The following is a 15,232-nucleotide window of genomic DNA, read 5'->3' as shown; positions in this document are numbered from 1 at the left end:
CTCAGTTTACCATTAAGTTTTCATGACCCATATATTCATCTAGTATGACCCAAAAGAATAAATTAAGTTTTTGGCATATAAAACAGTAGTTTTACGTCATGACTCTAATATTGCATTATTATGACCCAATATACCCACATACTTTTATGACACATAAAATCATTTAGTATGACCCAAAAGCATAACTGTTGTTTTTAATAATTGTTTTTGCATGCTTCAATCGTACTAGCTTTATTAATATGTTTAAAACATGAGTAGAATCGCGTATTTGGTTTTTTAATATGTTCAAAACACGAGAATATTCTTCGTTCGTACTACTAATCAATTTGTTTCATGCAAACATATCTATCAAATTGTATGAGGCATTCTGGTATTCAGTAGTTTTACGTCATGCCTCGACTGTTGGTATATTATGACACAAATTAACCTAACAATTCTATGACACACATATTCATTTATTATGACCCAGTGTATCGAGTAATGTTCATCGCATGGGCTATCGTCTACAAGAAACAAGAGGAAAGCATTCAAAGGTCATTGTAATGGAATTTTTTCTCATCTTATAGATGAAATAGTATATAGTACCAATGACATCCAGCCGCCGTATAAACATGATTCAAAAACAAGAGAAATACTATCTTTAAAGAAATGAACAAAATGTTTCACTAATTTAAGTTACGACATAACCATTTGGCGAGATCCATAGTTAGCTATCATATTTTCTACGTTGATCTTTTTTTTCTTGTTCTCATTTGCATAATGTTTAGATGCCGCCTCTTTATTCAGTAACGCGCTATGATTATTTCATGCCACCATCAACACACTGTTGTATTTAGCTCTTAAATACTAAAGCACACCTTTGTTTTTAGTCGATAGTCCACAATTCCATTGACCCTCTCTTTCACTCATGTAGACTTCAAGGTGTCTAAGCAAATAAACCCCGTTGTCATCAACATTGTTTGTCATTCTCCAACTCATCTTCAACCTCAGAATATGTACGTTGATCACTGATTTGCATTGATTGTGACAACCAATCATTCCTAAATACTTACAAAAGAACGTCATCTGTAAAACATGCGATGTGTTAGATCTGTTTACGTATGTCATAGATCTGCAATAATAATTTCTACATATCGTACGATAATACCATTATAGAACCCTATTTATAGCATTAATCAATAAACGTAAAGAATTATTACACAAGAATTACCTTGTTTACTCCAGCATGTGGTGTAACAACACAATTTTGTAATTCATTTATGTTAGTTCTGTTTCCTTGTTTCACACCGATTCTTCTTGCGAGACCATCCTGCAATTCACTATGTTTGTCGAACAGAATACTTTGGATAACAGTATCAAACATCAAACTAAAAGAGCAATTATATGAAATATATCAGATAAGCTGGTCATGGGTTCCAAATATTAGTACGACTGAAGAATACACTAACAATAACCACAAACATAAAATATGCTTTTGGGTCATACTAATCGAATATTTGAGTCATGGAAACATATGGTTAAATCGGGTCATAACAAGCTGGAACCGGGTCATACGACCAAAGCATACACTAACAATAACGAAAAATATCAACAACGACTTTTGGGTCATACTAAACGAATATTCGAGTTATGAAACATATGGTTAACTTGGGTCATAATAAGCAGGCCCTAGGTCATACGACCGAAGAATATACTAACAATAACCAAAAACCATCAGCTATGCTTTTGGGTCATACTAAACGAATATTTGGGTCATGGAAATATATGGTTACACATCGTGCAAAATAAGCTGGCCCTGGGTTCCACATTGTCACTGCACCATTACAAATTACATAATTCTCATACACAACAGTGTTCAAATATATAACTTTTAACCTTGATTTATGTCATGGCTAGCATGAATCACTTCAGTTGAGGGTTTTGTGGAAGTTTGGCCTTTTGCTTATGAAACAAAAAACCACAATTAAATACCAAAGTTCCAAAATCGAAACAAAACTACATGCATCCAAATCCCAGAATATGAAATCGACTTACCTTTCGGTGCTCTTGGGATCCGCGGTATCTTCTTCTTCGCGTTCGTTCTCCGATACACTACGTTTCGAACAACAAACTGAAGTTAAAGTTTGGCCTGATTTTGTCAAATTTAAGTCAAAGGTAGCAAACACTTACTAACCTTTTCCGTCATGACTAGCAGATCCAGTTGTTCGAGTGTTGACCATTGTTGAATTAGGTATTTGGTTCCCCTTCTTCGTCGATTTTCTGGAGTATGAATAGGGTTTTTGTAGAGGAAACGATTTTCTGGAAGAGGCGACGTTTTTGTGGAGGAGACGACGAATTTGTGGAGGAGACGACGAATTTGTGGACGAGACGTCGATTTTGAGCCGCGACGATTTTTTGTTGGAGGATTTTTTGTTGATTTGGCGGTAGAAGAAGAAGATTTGAGGGAAATTGGAGAGTTTTTGTTTAATGAGAGTGAAATTGAATGGCGTGGGAATCCAGACACCAACTTAAGCGTGTGCAGTAATTACTCCCAAATCCCAATTAATCAGCGCCTAAAAAACGGAACGACGGTTCCTAATATTTTTTATTCCTAAATTACCCCGCACATGACACAGATCGGTCTTATTATGACCCATAAAAAACGAGGAGTCACTCCAAATCTTAGCCACTAATCTCCAGATCCGACGGTATAGATATAGTCTGTATTTCTATACTTAAGGACTTATTTTGGTAGATGAAGACCCTATATATATATATGTATTTTTTTCTCAAAAACCCAAAATGGGAGTGGTTTTTTAGTACTAGTGGAGCTAATTATCTATCTCATTTTAGGTTTTAGTGTACCCTTGGAGATGGTCTTATGCATTAAAACTCGTGCCGTTTCAGATATTTCTAGTATATTTCAAATATGGAGATAGTATAAAAATAGATAGTACAGTATATAAATAGTTGGGGTCCAAGGACCCCATGCTCCAATGTGTCTGATACTGATTTAAGAAATTATACATTATACATATATATTTTAAAAAAAATCTCATTTTTCCTCAAATTTTTCAATTTTGTTAAGTTTGTTCCTCAAAAATAATATCTTGAATTTGACATTGGATAAACCCAATTACTTTTAGGATTGTGTCCTTGTTAAAAAAATGTTCAATGTTCTATCAAGTGTGTGCAGTTAAACTGATTCAAATTATAATTACTTTTTGAATTGTGTCTTGTAACAAAAAAAAAAGATTTTTGATCCATCAAGTGTGTGCTGTTAAATTAATTTAAATAAAAATAAAAATAAAAATAAATATACATATATTGCTATAAATTTAATTGAATTATAAATTAGTTTTGTTTTTTGTTTATGTAGCAGTAAGAAAGAAAGGAGATGGAAACTTTATGTCTAATTTTAAAATGATTTCGAACTTCATTTAAATTAATTATATAATAATTAGAAAAAAATATTTTTTTCTTAAATAAGTAAGTATGCAAATACTTAAGTTAAAATTTCATTTTTTTCCTAACTATTGCAAAATGATCGTGTAAATTAATTTAAATATATTCATATTTATAAATCAATTTTCAATATAAAATATTAAAAAAAATCAATTATATATGCAAGTACTATGTACATATCACAGCATAATAAGAATAAATATAATTCAAATAAAACACAGACCAAGATTAAAATTTCAAAACTTGAAAAATCAAAATTGGGTTAGTCAGTACATGCACTCTGTCGCCAGCGTACAATTGCAATTGTCGGGACTTATAAAATCCAGCATGGCCTCTTTGCTCTCTTATGTCATTTCATTTTCAAATCATCATCACATCATTAAAATACAAAATAAAATTTCATCCTCTAGACTTGTTTCCATTTAATAATTCACCCCATCTTGCTACCCATCATCACTTTCACCATTTTCTTCCTCCTCTCTTTCATGATTATAAATCACGATCACTCTATAATTTTGCAATTACAACATTACGCGTTTATGATGAATTTCGTCAAACATGATCAGATTTCAAATATACCAAATTCATAAACATTTAAATCTAAAATTTTCGAAAATTAAAGTAGGAAGTACAAAACAATGGAACACTGACTCTCAGAAAAATGGCAACAATAAAATACTAGGTGAAAATATATTAGCCATCAATCAAGCACAGTAATCCCAAAAATTAAGGCCAAAAAGTGATTTAATGTTTCCCTACGTGCCAAAAGCCCAATGCCAATCAATCATACCAAAATGTCTTCTTTTCCAAATAAAATACTAATACTACTAAAATAATAATAGTAATATTGAGCTGAAATGACGAAAAAGGGCAGAAGAGAAGCCCTCAACTTAGTTTAGAGGCAAAAAGGAGAGTAAACAGTAAACTCGGGTGAGTTAGACTCAGCACCGATGAAACTGTATCACTTCCAAATTTGGATTTCAGATCTGTCGATTCACCCTTCACTTCTTCATGTTTCTCTCTAATTTCTCATAAATTCCAACTCCTGTCCGATTCCAAGCTTCGTTACAGAGGTAAATTCTCTCCCCCCTCTCAATTTCGTCGTGCTTGACTTCGATTCACTCTCCGAGTACTCGTAGTTGGAAATGTAGCACCTTTCGTGGTTAGTTTTGATTGGGGAGCTGCTTTTTTCGGCGCTGTAAGGATTGTACTGAAAGATAGTATAAGTGAATTAGTTACGGGGTACTGTTGTTTTGGTCTTTTGAGTTTTGATGGATATGATATTGGTTTTTTCTCCTAATTTGAGGCCGAAAAAGGAAAGAAGGCATTGGATTTATCGTGTTTATACTTGTTTTCAGGTTTGAAATATGGAAACTTTTCGGTTTTTCTTTATCGAATTATAAGCCGAGTTACCAAAAATAAGTTTTCTATCTGTTTGGTGTTTTGGTCATTTTACAATCCTTATACACTGGTTTGGTGCGTTAAGAGAATTTGATGAAATCTGTAAATTCTGTATTTGTTGCCGTGGGAAAATTTTCTGCTTATTTCTATGGTTAAGGCGATGCCGCAGTCAAAATTATTAGAGATATGAGTTGCGCATAAATAGTGTAAGTTTTTGGCGGTGTTGCTTAAGGTTGTTACATTCCTTACATTGTTTCGTCTAATGAGAAGATAGAGAAGTGGGTTTCATGAATGTGCCAAATTTTGATCTTTTTTTAGCTTCCTTGTACCAGGACTGACATAAATGGGCGCATCAAAGAAATGGCTCAAAGCATTGCTTGGTTCAAAGAAATCCGACAAATCACACTCTTTTGAGACGGATGAAAATGTAGTGATGATCCTGATACTCTTTGAATTTTCTGAATTCTCTTTGTTTGTTTTCTGGATTCTTGATATTTTTAGCAAATTAGAGAGGTCTAGGGCGAAGTTGCACGAGGACAATCTCACTGCCAATTAGTGGGGAAACTTTAGTTGATGTATTTAATACTTGATGTTAACTTCATTATGCTATATTGTTAATACGGTTTTTGCATCAGAAACTTCTTGGGTCCTGTTCGTGTTGGAAAAAAGATTCATACATTGACTGCCTTGATCAGATAAAAGCTTCTTGTTCAGTCAGAACCATTGACTTTCTCTTCTCCTCATCATTTTCTCTTTCTACCTTCTCTAGCCATTTTAAAAGCCACCTGCTTTCTAATTCAATCGCATGTACTCCTACCTTTCCTCAGAAGCAGCATCTATCTAGTTCAACTAATCTCCGTAAACATATTTTTGTTTGTATGTATATATGCATAGCCGCATAGTTTTGCACATAACTACATAAGTTCTTCAATATATTTGATCCATATGTGTCATTGCAATTTTCCATTCTTGAATGAATGAGTGTTAGGTTGTATCTTTATGCATAGACCTCTTAATTTCTTTTGGCTGTTTAAAATAGTTATATGTGGATCTCGTTTCTAATGGTAGAAATTTTCAAACATACAGAAATCTGGGAGCACTGGCAAGAGTCGTCACCGAAGAAAGCACTCTGTTGAGATTGATAACCGTGTACTTGAAAATGAGTTCAATCAAAATGGGGTAACAGCAAATTATGAATCCAAAGCTGCAAATTTCCAATCAGTCTCAGAACCAGCTAGCTCCCCTTCTACTTCACTTCAGGTTCAAAATGTGCCTCAAATTCAACAGAATATGAGAGAAGAATGGGCAGCGATACGTATCCAGACAGCGTTTCGAGGATTTCTGGTAATTGAGCAGCGATGCATGTCCAATCTTTGTTTTCTCTCTAGCAGTTATATATCCTCATATTCATTTGGCAAACTATTGTTTTTGTCTATCAGGCAAGAAGAGCTTTGCGCGCTTTAAAAGGATTAGTGAGACTTCAAGCTCTTGTCAGAGGTCATGCTGTAAGAAAGCAAGCTGCCATAACTCTCCGATGCATGCAAGCTTTAGTTAGAGTTCAAGCTCGTGTCCGAGCTAGGCGTGTTCGAATCGCATTAGAGACTCAGACAGTACAGCAGAAACTTCAGCAACAACTTGAACACGAGGCTCATGTTAAAGAAATTGAAGTAATCTAGCTCCATATAAAAATAATTATTTTTGTTAGCTAACTCACTACTGCATTTCTTTTTCAAGAACCCCTTGCTTAAAATTTCTCTTCATCTTTTGACCATAAACTAGGAAGGGTGGTGTGATAGTGTTGGATCTGTTGAAGAAATTCAAGCCAAATTGTTGAAAAGGAAGGAAGCAGCTGCTAAACGTGAAAGAGCTATGGCCTATGCTTTAGCTAACCAGGTAACGTTCTATTGTTCTCAGTTTGCATGCAATTTGACCATTTACTGAAAAAACATAATGCATGCATTACATAATGGAGACATAATTGGATATGATACTAACAAAGAAGAGAATAACTTCAGCATGTCACACCAATTCTTTCTTGGTATTCCTTTTCTAAATACTGTTGTTTATATCTCTTTACTTTTCTGTAAACATGTGAGTTTTCTAAAAATTAAAGTAAAAGAATAAAAGAAAGGAGGATTAAGGGATGCTACCTATGATTCAGTACAAGCATATGTGGTTTAGTATGCCTTCTTGGTCCTCTTGTCCAGAATCCAGAAGAAGATCCAGATTTTCGTTTGTAAAGCAGGGAACTGAAGAAGTGATTGTATTTTCTTGTTTTAAGATAAAAAGATTCTTTTTGTCAAATATTGTAATTAAACTTAGTAGTAGATTTTATATCTGAAGGATATGATAAAACAATGAAGTACACTTTTCCTAGTTTGTCATAATGATTTCTTGACTATATAATGAAGCAAGCATTTCTGGACATGAATTTGTTTTTAGCTTATAGCTAAAGCTATTTTGGCATGCGTTAATTTGAAGTACTGTCATGCAGTGGCAAGCCGGGTCAAGACAGCAGTTTACACCTTCTGGCTTTGAACCTGATAAAAGCAACTGGGGCTGGAACTGGTTAGAGAGATGGATGGCCGTGCGCCCATGGGAAAACCGGTTTCTAGATATTAATCCCAAAGATGGTGTCAAAATCAGTGAGGATGGACCAGTCGATTTGAATAATGTGTCTGCAACTCAATTCAATTCCGCAGGAAAGAGACCCACATTGAATATTGCAAATGGGAAGATTCCTTCACGTTCTAGTAATAACACCAATGTCTTCAATGAGAAGAGGGCTGCTTCCAATTCCGAAGGCTGCAGTTCTTCACCCAACAAGTCAGTCAATGTGCAAGAAACACCCATCTCACTTTCGCCCATGCCTAATGCAGTTGTTGAAGACTTGGTTGAGGAAGCCACCTCATCGCTTAATGTTGTTTCAAGATCACAGAGTAATCCTAAAGAGAGGTCCACTCTCACAGATGGACAAGGAAAGAAGCGGTTGTCTCTGCCAGCCAGTGGTCAGTCCCTCTCCCTCTCTCTCCATTAGGTTTTTGAACTGTTTCTTTATGTGCAATCTAATGTCAACAGGACTGGGTCATGCATCTCAACCTGTAAAACCACTCAATAAAACTAGTGTTAGAAGGTCTCCTAGTGCCACAAACCCTGGTAAGGACAAAGTCAAGTCGAATGGGCTTGATGCCAAGTCATCTAAACTTAGGCGACAAAGTTATCATTAGGAATGGCACAAGTTCCTCGAGCAGCGGCTGCTGTAGATTGTATGTAACGAGCACATTGCTTGTGATAAGTGAGGGGGATGTTGCAAAAATAAGAATTGGAGTGCGACTGTTTAGTGAAAAATGATTGTATTTATTGGTTAATTAGCAATGTTTAGAGCTGTTGGGTTTGTGGTAGCTGTATGTTTGGTTGCTCGTTTTTATCGTTAGAATGATTGCTGGCTTGCCTTGAGATTCATGTATATGTTGTAAGTTGTATATCATTTCCACTATTTTATCCCTCGATTTTGTCTTTCGTGTGGGGTTTTCACATGTGCATAAAGCTCGTTTATGCCTTCCAAATTTCATGGAATTAATTTCTGTTAACTACCTGGAGATCGGTTTTGGAACCCCTAGTTCATTTTATCCAAGAGGCACCAGTTTTGATCCAAAACCTCTGATTTTTTTGATTTTTAATGAAATGAACTTCTTCATACTTAGACGTCACCACGGTTCGTGAACCGGCGGTTCACGGTTCGAAACTGGCGGTTCCGGTTCAAGAATTGGTGGAACCTGAACCGGCCCGGCCAAGACCTCACGGTTCCGGTTCATGAACCGTGAACCGGCGGTTCACTTGAACCGGCTGAACCGTCGGTAGTTATCCGGTTCCGGGCCGGTTCGGGCGGTTCGGTGGTTTATCCGATATTTTTTTTTTACATTGTAAATTGTAATTCAAGTTAAAAATGTAAAAAAACAACTTGCGTAAATAAAATTAGAATGAAGCGATGTACAAATGTAATTTTATTGATACAAATTACAACTTCAAAATTACAAATTACAAGTTAAAATTTACGAATTACAACATAGAAATTAGAAATTACAACTTCAAAATTATAAATTACAAAAGACTTAAAGTCTTCATTACAATTTACAAAATTACATATTCGAAATAAAGGGGAGAAAAAAGAAATAAAGGAAAAGGACTTGAGCTCAACTTAAATTTAAACTTAAATATAAAATTTAAGTTGAAATATAAGTTGAGATGCCTACGTATCCTCAATGCTCAATTGCATTTTGGAATCAAAGTCCACGTAGTTCTCTTACATTGCTTACCTATTTGGCTTGATCGGAGGAATTGGCGCCTACTCTTCTTCGTCGGGGAAGTAGTCTTGGTCGGGTTGTACTACTTGATTGTCCCAATCCGGTTCTTGGTCTCTAATTTCGGCGGAGCACCAATCATCAAGTAACATGGTGGCTTCCATGTTTTGCCCGGTGAGTCTACTTCTTCTGTCGTCCAAGACGTTGCCTCCAACACTAAAGGCGGACTCGACGGCGACAGTGGAAGCAGGAACCGAAAAGATCTCCTTGGCCATTGATGCAAGGATGGGAAAATCTTTCTCGTGTGATCCCCACCAATCTAGGACGTCGATTTGTTGGGGAACGGGACCTCCTTCTTCCTCATTGAATGAAAAGTGTGAGTCAAAATATAAATCTAACTCACTTACCGAATGTGCCGTCCTTCCTCCGCTGCTGAAGCCATATAGGTCCGCCAATTGGGATTGGGCGTCGGGGTCATCAACTTGGAAGAAGCCAAAGTTATGTGTTTGACGGGGGGTCTAGGTCGAACTTGGTGGGTAGTGTTGTACTTGGCTTCGTAATCGTGAAAGAGAGCCCGTAAGTCGAACTCGAAATTTCTTTGGAGGCTTGGGATGTGGGGGAGGTTTATTTGGAATGTTTGGGCAAGGTTTATGTAGTTGTCGTCGTCCTCGTCAGTTTGCAAAGCTCGGAGTGGTTCAAGATCAATAGAAGCTAAATTGTTGTAATAAAATTCTAAAATTTTGAAAGTACCAACTAGTTTCCACTTTGGATCCAAAACTTTGGCATGCAAAAAAACCGTTGGGATCTCATTGAAATACTTGAGCCATTTTTCAACCATGTAATATAAAACACACATTAGCTCAAGATTGTTTGTGGAATTTTTCATTGCAGTTTTAAAACCAAGTGATATGATCATGCAATGTTCTAAAACACGAACGGATGTGCAATAATACACACCCGATAACTCCATAGTGGCATTTCGAAAACCTTTGAATAATTTAAATAAACTTATGCTTTGTTCCCAACAAGAAGATGTTAGATATAAATCATCAACAGGGTAAGTTCTATAAAAATCAACTAAATATTCTATATGCTCTAATGTAGATTGCAACATGTCATACGTAGAGTTCCATCTAGTAGACACGTCTAAAGTAAACTTTGTGTACCTTATTTTCTTCGAGTGGCAATACTTCTTCCACGCCTTGCCAATTTGAGGCTTCCAGTGGATCAAGGATACAGCTGTAGTAATAGGTTGAATATGTATTTGCCATAAAGACAAAGCATCTTGTACACATAAGTTTAAAATATGACAAATACATCGTTGATGAAAATACTTACCACTTATCACCGGGGAGCAAGCCGCAATTAAATCGGATATACTTGCGGTGTTGGAGATTGCGTTATCAAAACCAACCGAAAATATCTTGATGCATAACTCATACTCATTCAAAACTTGAATAATTAAAGAAGCAATTGCTTGTGCGGTGTGTGGGGAAGGAAATTGTCTAAAACCAATCAAACGTTTATTTAAAGACCAACTATTGTCTATAAAATGACAAGAAATACCCATGTAAGAATTTCGTTGGAAAGAATTCGTCCACACATCGGAGCAAATATTAACTTTGTGCCCCAAGGTGGATAGAAACTTTGCAATTTCCATTTTTTTTTATCAAAATACTGCCGGTTGTTAGATCTTTGAGCAGTATAGGGGGGAATTCTTTTTGCAGCAACATTAAAAGTTTGTTGCATAGTCATTTCATATTTTCTGTCATTAAAAAAATTGAACGGCAAATGTTTCATTGCCGCCCATCTTACCATAGTATCGGTAACATTTTTGGGGTCATATTTAAATAGAGGCGTACCTGTTTGAGACGATGAGCCGGAAGGGAAGTTGATTTGGCTTTGGGACTTAGTATGCCCATATTCCACGGGGTGTTTTGACTTCAAATGGCGATAGAGAGTACCATATCCACCACCGACTCCAAATGGATAGACTTTATCGCAATAATTGCAATATGCTTTGAACTCACCTGTCTCCACGGTAGTAGTGGTCGGATCATTAGGATTTGAAATTACAAGCGGTACCTTCTTGTAATGTTTGGTGAAGATATCGGATTTCAACTTGGGAGGCATCTTCTTCTTTTGTCGTCCTGCGGAAGGAGGAGGAGCATCGGCCTCCTCATCATCATTTTCGCCTACGTCGCCGGTGCTAGAAGGGGGGAATTGATGCGATCCATCATCGCCTTCGTCCGACGATAGATTCACATCATACTCGAACCGCGAAGCCGAATGTGAATGCCCCCTTGTTGGTCGTCGTCGCCGAGGGCAAGTAACAAGGCCGCATTTCGATCTTCTTCCCCCGACAAGAATTATACGACTAAGTAAAAATACTAACATAAAAGTAAAACACATAGTCCATAGACACATATTTAATATAAATGAAATTAATACTAACATATAGAGAAATTTAATATAAATGAAATTAATACTAACATAATTGTAAACTTATAACATATAACTTATTAAAACTTATAACATATTAAAACTTACTAACATATAACATATAACATAAAACATATTTAATACAAACAAATTTATTACTAACATATAAATAAAACACATTAAAACATATAATACTAACATAATTGTAAAACATATTAAAACTTATAACATATAACATATTAAAACTTACTAACATATAACATATTAAAACATATTAAAACTTATAACATATTAAAACATATAACATATTAAAACTTACTAACATAAAACTTACTAACATATTAAAACTTACTAACATATAACATATTAAAACATATTAAAACTTACTAACATATTAAAACTTAAAACATATTAAAACTTACTAACATATTAAAACTTATAACATATAACATAAAACATATTAAAACTTAGAAGTTTAGAACTTACTTGTACTCGAAGAGCGGCTCGCCTTCCCACCTCCTCCGCAACTTGTGCTCTAGTAGGGGTACGACGACGACGAGAGTCACTTTGATCTTGGGCAATTCCCTTGCCCCGATCACCACCACGACGAGATGAAGACATGATATTATGGAAATTGGAAGTAGATAATAGAGAGTAGTGTTTATGTGAATATGATAACGTGAACAAGAACAACGTGAGTAAATTATGAGCGCAAATAACGTAAACAACTTGAGAGAATGAGGATGGAGAATAGAGAAATTGAGATTGAGAGAGAAATTCTTATTAACACAAGAATTGGGTAATTAGAAATGAAGAGGAGGGAGGTATTTAAAGGGGAAAATTGTGATTAAAAAAAATAAAAAAAATCAAATTTTCAAAAATCACGGCGAAACCGCCGGTTTTCGGTGGAACCGGCGGTTTTGAGGACCGTTTGAAATTTCAAATTTTGAAAAATGCGGCAGGAAACCGGCGGTTTTGTCGCCGGAACCGCCGGTTTTCGGTGGAACCGCCGGTTTTATCGGTGGAACCGCCGGTTTCCGTCCACGGTTTTAGTCAAAACCGGCGGCCGCAGGAGTGGTTTCTGAAAAGGCTAGGGAGTAGGCCTGAAATTGTGTCGGAAACCGCCGAACTGGCGGTTCCGAACCGCCGGTTACGGTTCGCCAAAAATTGGAACCTGAACCGGCCCGTCGGAACCGGCGGTTCCGGTGACGGTTCCGGGCCAGTTCAGCCTGGCCGGTTCGGTTTGGTGATGTCTGTTCATACTTCACACTCTCAATTGTCATCCGCCACTCTCTCTCTGGCGAACCTTTGACGTTGATCACCACCGGTGGGAAAGCTCCTGCCCCTTCTTCGCTCCTCATACATGGCAATCAGCTGCTTCTGTCGAGGTTGGGAAGGTTTAAGTTTTAGGCCATCCAGTTGTGAAAAGAGAGACTCCTGTCAATTTAGTATATAAAACTACTAGTATTTTATTAATAATGACAAATAAATACCTCTAGTAAAATAAGCTTTTTTTTATTGTTCAACAGTTATCTATGTTCCAAGGCTCAAATAAAACAAGCCCTTCTTATTTACAAACGAAATCGATGTGAAAAGAATAAACCTGCTGTCAAAACCCCAAAATGACATATAAGAGTGGTACTACTAATAATCAAAGCTGGTGTAAATTTAACAAAAATAACGAATCGAAAATGGTAAGGACAAAATGAACAACTTGTTTCTTGTACTATGCCACTTTGGTAACTGAATTCACGTTTTCCTTCAAGTAGAATGGAATCTACTGAACAAAATTAATTTCATCTGCCTTGATAAATGATAACCATATGTTTCTCTTTCAAAATGATGAACCCAAAATTATTAAAATCAAACCCAAATGCTCAAACTTGATTCTTGTATTCGAGCCCCATCAATCATCATTGAATTTTCTGATTTTACAGATCATTCACTTGTATGAAAATTTATTCACAACACATTAATTTCGTATTACCAGTTAGATATACTACAATAAGTTTGTATGGAAAATAAAATTAATATCTAGGCTTACCAAGCTTTAGAGCATCCACATCGGCGAGCTGCAGCTCGTCCGTCTGTCCGTGCCAGCGGCGCAGCACCGCTGTCCGCCGCTGACACGGCGCTGCTCGATGCATCGAGCACGTCCGTGTACAGCTCGCCGTCCGTCCGTGCCAGCGGCGCGGCACCGCTGTCCGCTACTGCGCTCTTACCGCTGGCACGGCGCTGCTCGATGCATCGAGCACGTCCGTGCCAGCGAGCAGCATACGTGGCAGGCGGTGATTGGCCAACGGCATAGCCGTTGGCAATTTGATTTTATTTATTTTTTTTTAAATCGGAATTTAATTAAAAAATTCGATTAAAAATAAAAAAAAAATATTTTCCCGCTTCCCAAAAAATTATATCCGTTTTCTACCCACTTTTAATTTATTTTTCAATTCCCCCCCCCCCCCCCAAAATACACATTTTCATCTATAAATACCTCTACTTTCGCACCAAAAAATTCACACCACACTACACAATTCTCATCTACATTCTCTCATTTTCATTCTCAATTCTCAATCTTTCTTCCACTCCTACAACATAACAATGTCCGGCCACGGCGATCACCCCCCGGCTCCCACGGTTGGAACCCCGAGTGGTTCGGTTCACAACCGTTTCCTAGTCCGGAAATGGAATATTCGGCCCCTCCTCAAACCCTAGGTTCAGAAGTTCCGGGTGGCTACCGGCCTTACCCGATCGACGACCAAGATATCCCCGAAGGGCAATACGGGTGGACACTCGAGCCTAGAGCGAGGTCGAGCGGCGCCTCCCAAACTCCGACTCCTCCTACTCGCGGTGTCCGCACACCGTACACTCCGGCGGAGATGGAGCAATTGTTCAAAGCGTTCTTGTCAATCTCCGAAGATCCGAAGGTTGGCACGAACCAATCCGACGATCATTATTGGTGGCGCATCTGTCGCCAGTACAATAAAAACCGGTCGGCTGGAACAATCGAGCGCAACGAGAGTATGGTGAGCAACGCCATATACAGAGCCAACGAAGAAATCCAAAAGTTCCAGGGGTATTACCTACAGGAAGAGCGTCGGCGGGGAGTGGCCGGAGCGAGGTCGACATCATCAGTTCCGCCTTGTCGACCTACCAATCCATGAACTACAAGCCGTTCAAGTACCTCAATATTTGGCAGGAGACGCGGTCGCATCCGAAGTATAGGGGAGGCGTGACATCCTCGTCTAGCGGCTCCTCCAAACGGTCAAGGTCGGTATCCCTATCCGACGCCGGCTCCGAAGACGTGGCTAGCCAACTTGCCGGAGCTAACTTGAGTAGCCCCGACGCCGGCCCGAGCGGTTCCAACGCCGACCGCAAGGAAGGAAGAAGGCGGCGGCCAACCGCCGTCGCGCCGCGACTCCATCCGCCCTCGATCCCGAACCCGCTCCCGCTCCCTATGTGCCACCTCAACCCCCCACCAACTCGTTGTGGGGGGTTTTGGCCCAACTCAATTTGGCCGATAGGTAAAATATAACCCCCGAGCAACTTCGATCGCATGTGGCGATGATACGGGGTCTCCAAAGAACGTTGGGGGTATTGCCGGATGATGACTAGTCTTCCCCGGATGTAATTTTTACGGTTAAATT

General features: G+C 37.9%; 1 protein-coding gene across 2 annotated transcripts; it reads left to right on the top strand.

The window, feature by feature from the left end:
* The first annotated feature begins 4,318 nt into the window (after positions 1-4,318).
* LOC121760624 (protein IQ-DOMAIN 5-like) lies at positions 4,319-8,364 on the top strand. 2 transcript variants are annotated; one of them, XM_042156270.1, is made up of 7 exons: positions 4,319-4,517; positions 5,164-5,272; positions 5,932-6,189; positions 6,285-6,512; positions 6,625-6,738; positions 7,340-7,853; positions 7,924-8,364. In XM_042156270.1, the coding sequence occupies exons 2-7, from the start codon at positions 5,189-5,191 to the stop codon at positions 8,070-8,072; spliced, it is 1,347 nt and encodes a 448-aa protein (XP_042012204.1). In that variant the 5' UTR covers positions 4,319-4,517; positions 5,164-5,188; the 3' UTR covers positions 8,073-8,364. The 2 variants fall into 2 exon arrangements, with proteins under 2 accessions (XP_042012204.1, XP_042012199.1); XM_042156265.1 differs by having other exon boundaries at positions 4,320-4,517; positions 5,178-5,272.
* The last annotated feature ends 6,868 nt before the right edge of the window (positions 8,365-15,232 follow it).

This window comes from Salvia splendens, chromosome 2, assembly GCF_004379255.2.
Source record: "Salvia splendens isolate huo1 chromosome 2, SspV2, whole genome shotgun sequence".
Lineage (NCBI taxonomy): Eukaryota > Viridiplantae > Streptophyta > Magnoliopsida > Lamiales > Lamiaceae > Salvia > Salvia splendens.
Note: the sequence above shows the minus strand (reverse complement) of the source record. Positions and strands in the feature narration are given on the sequence as shown.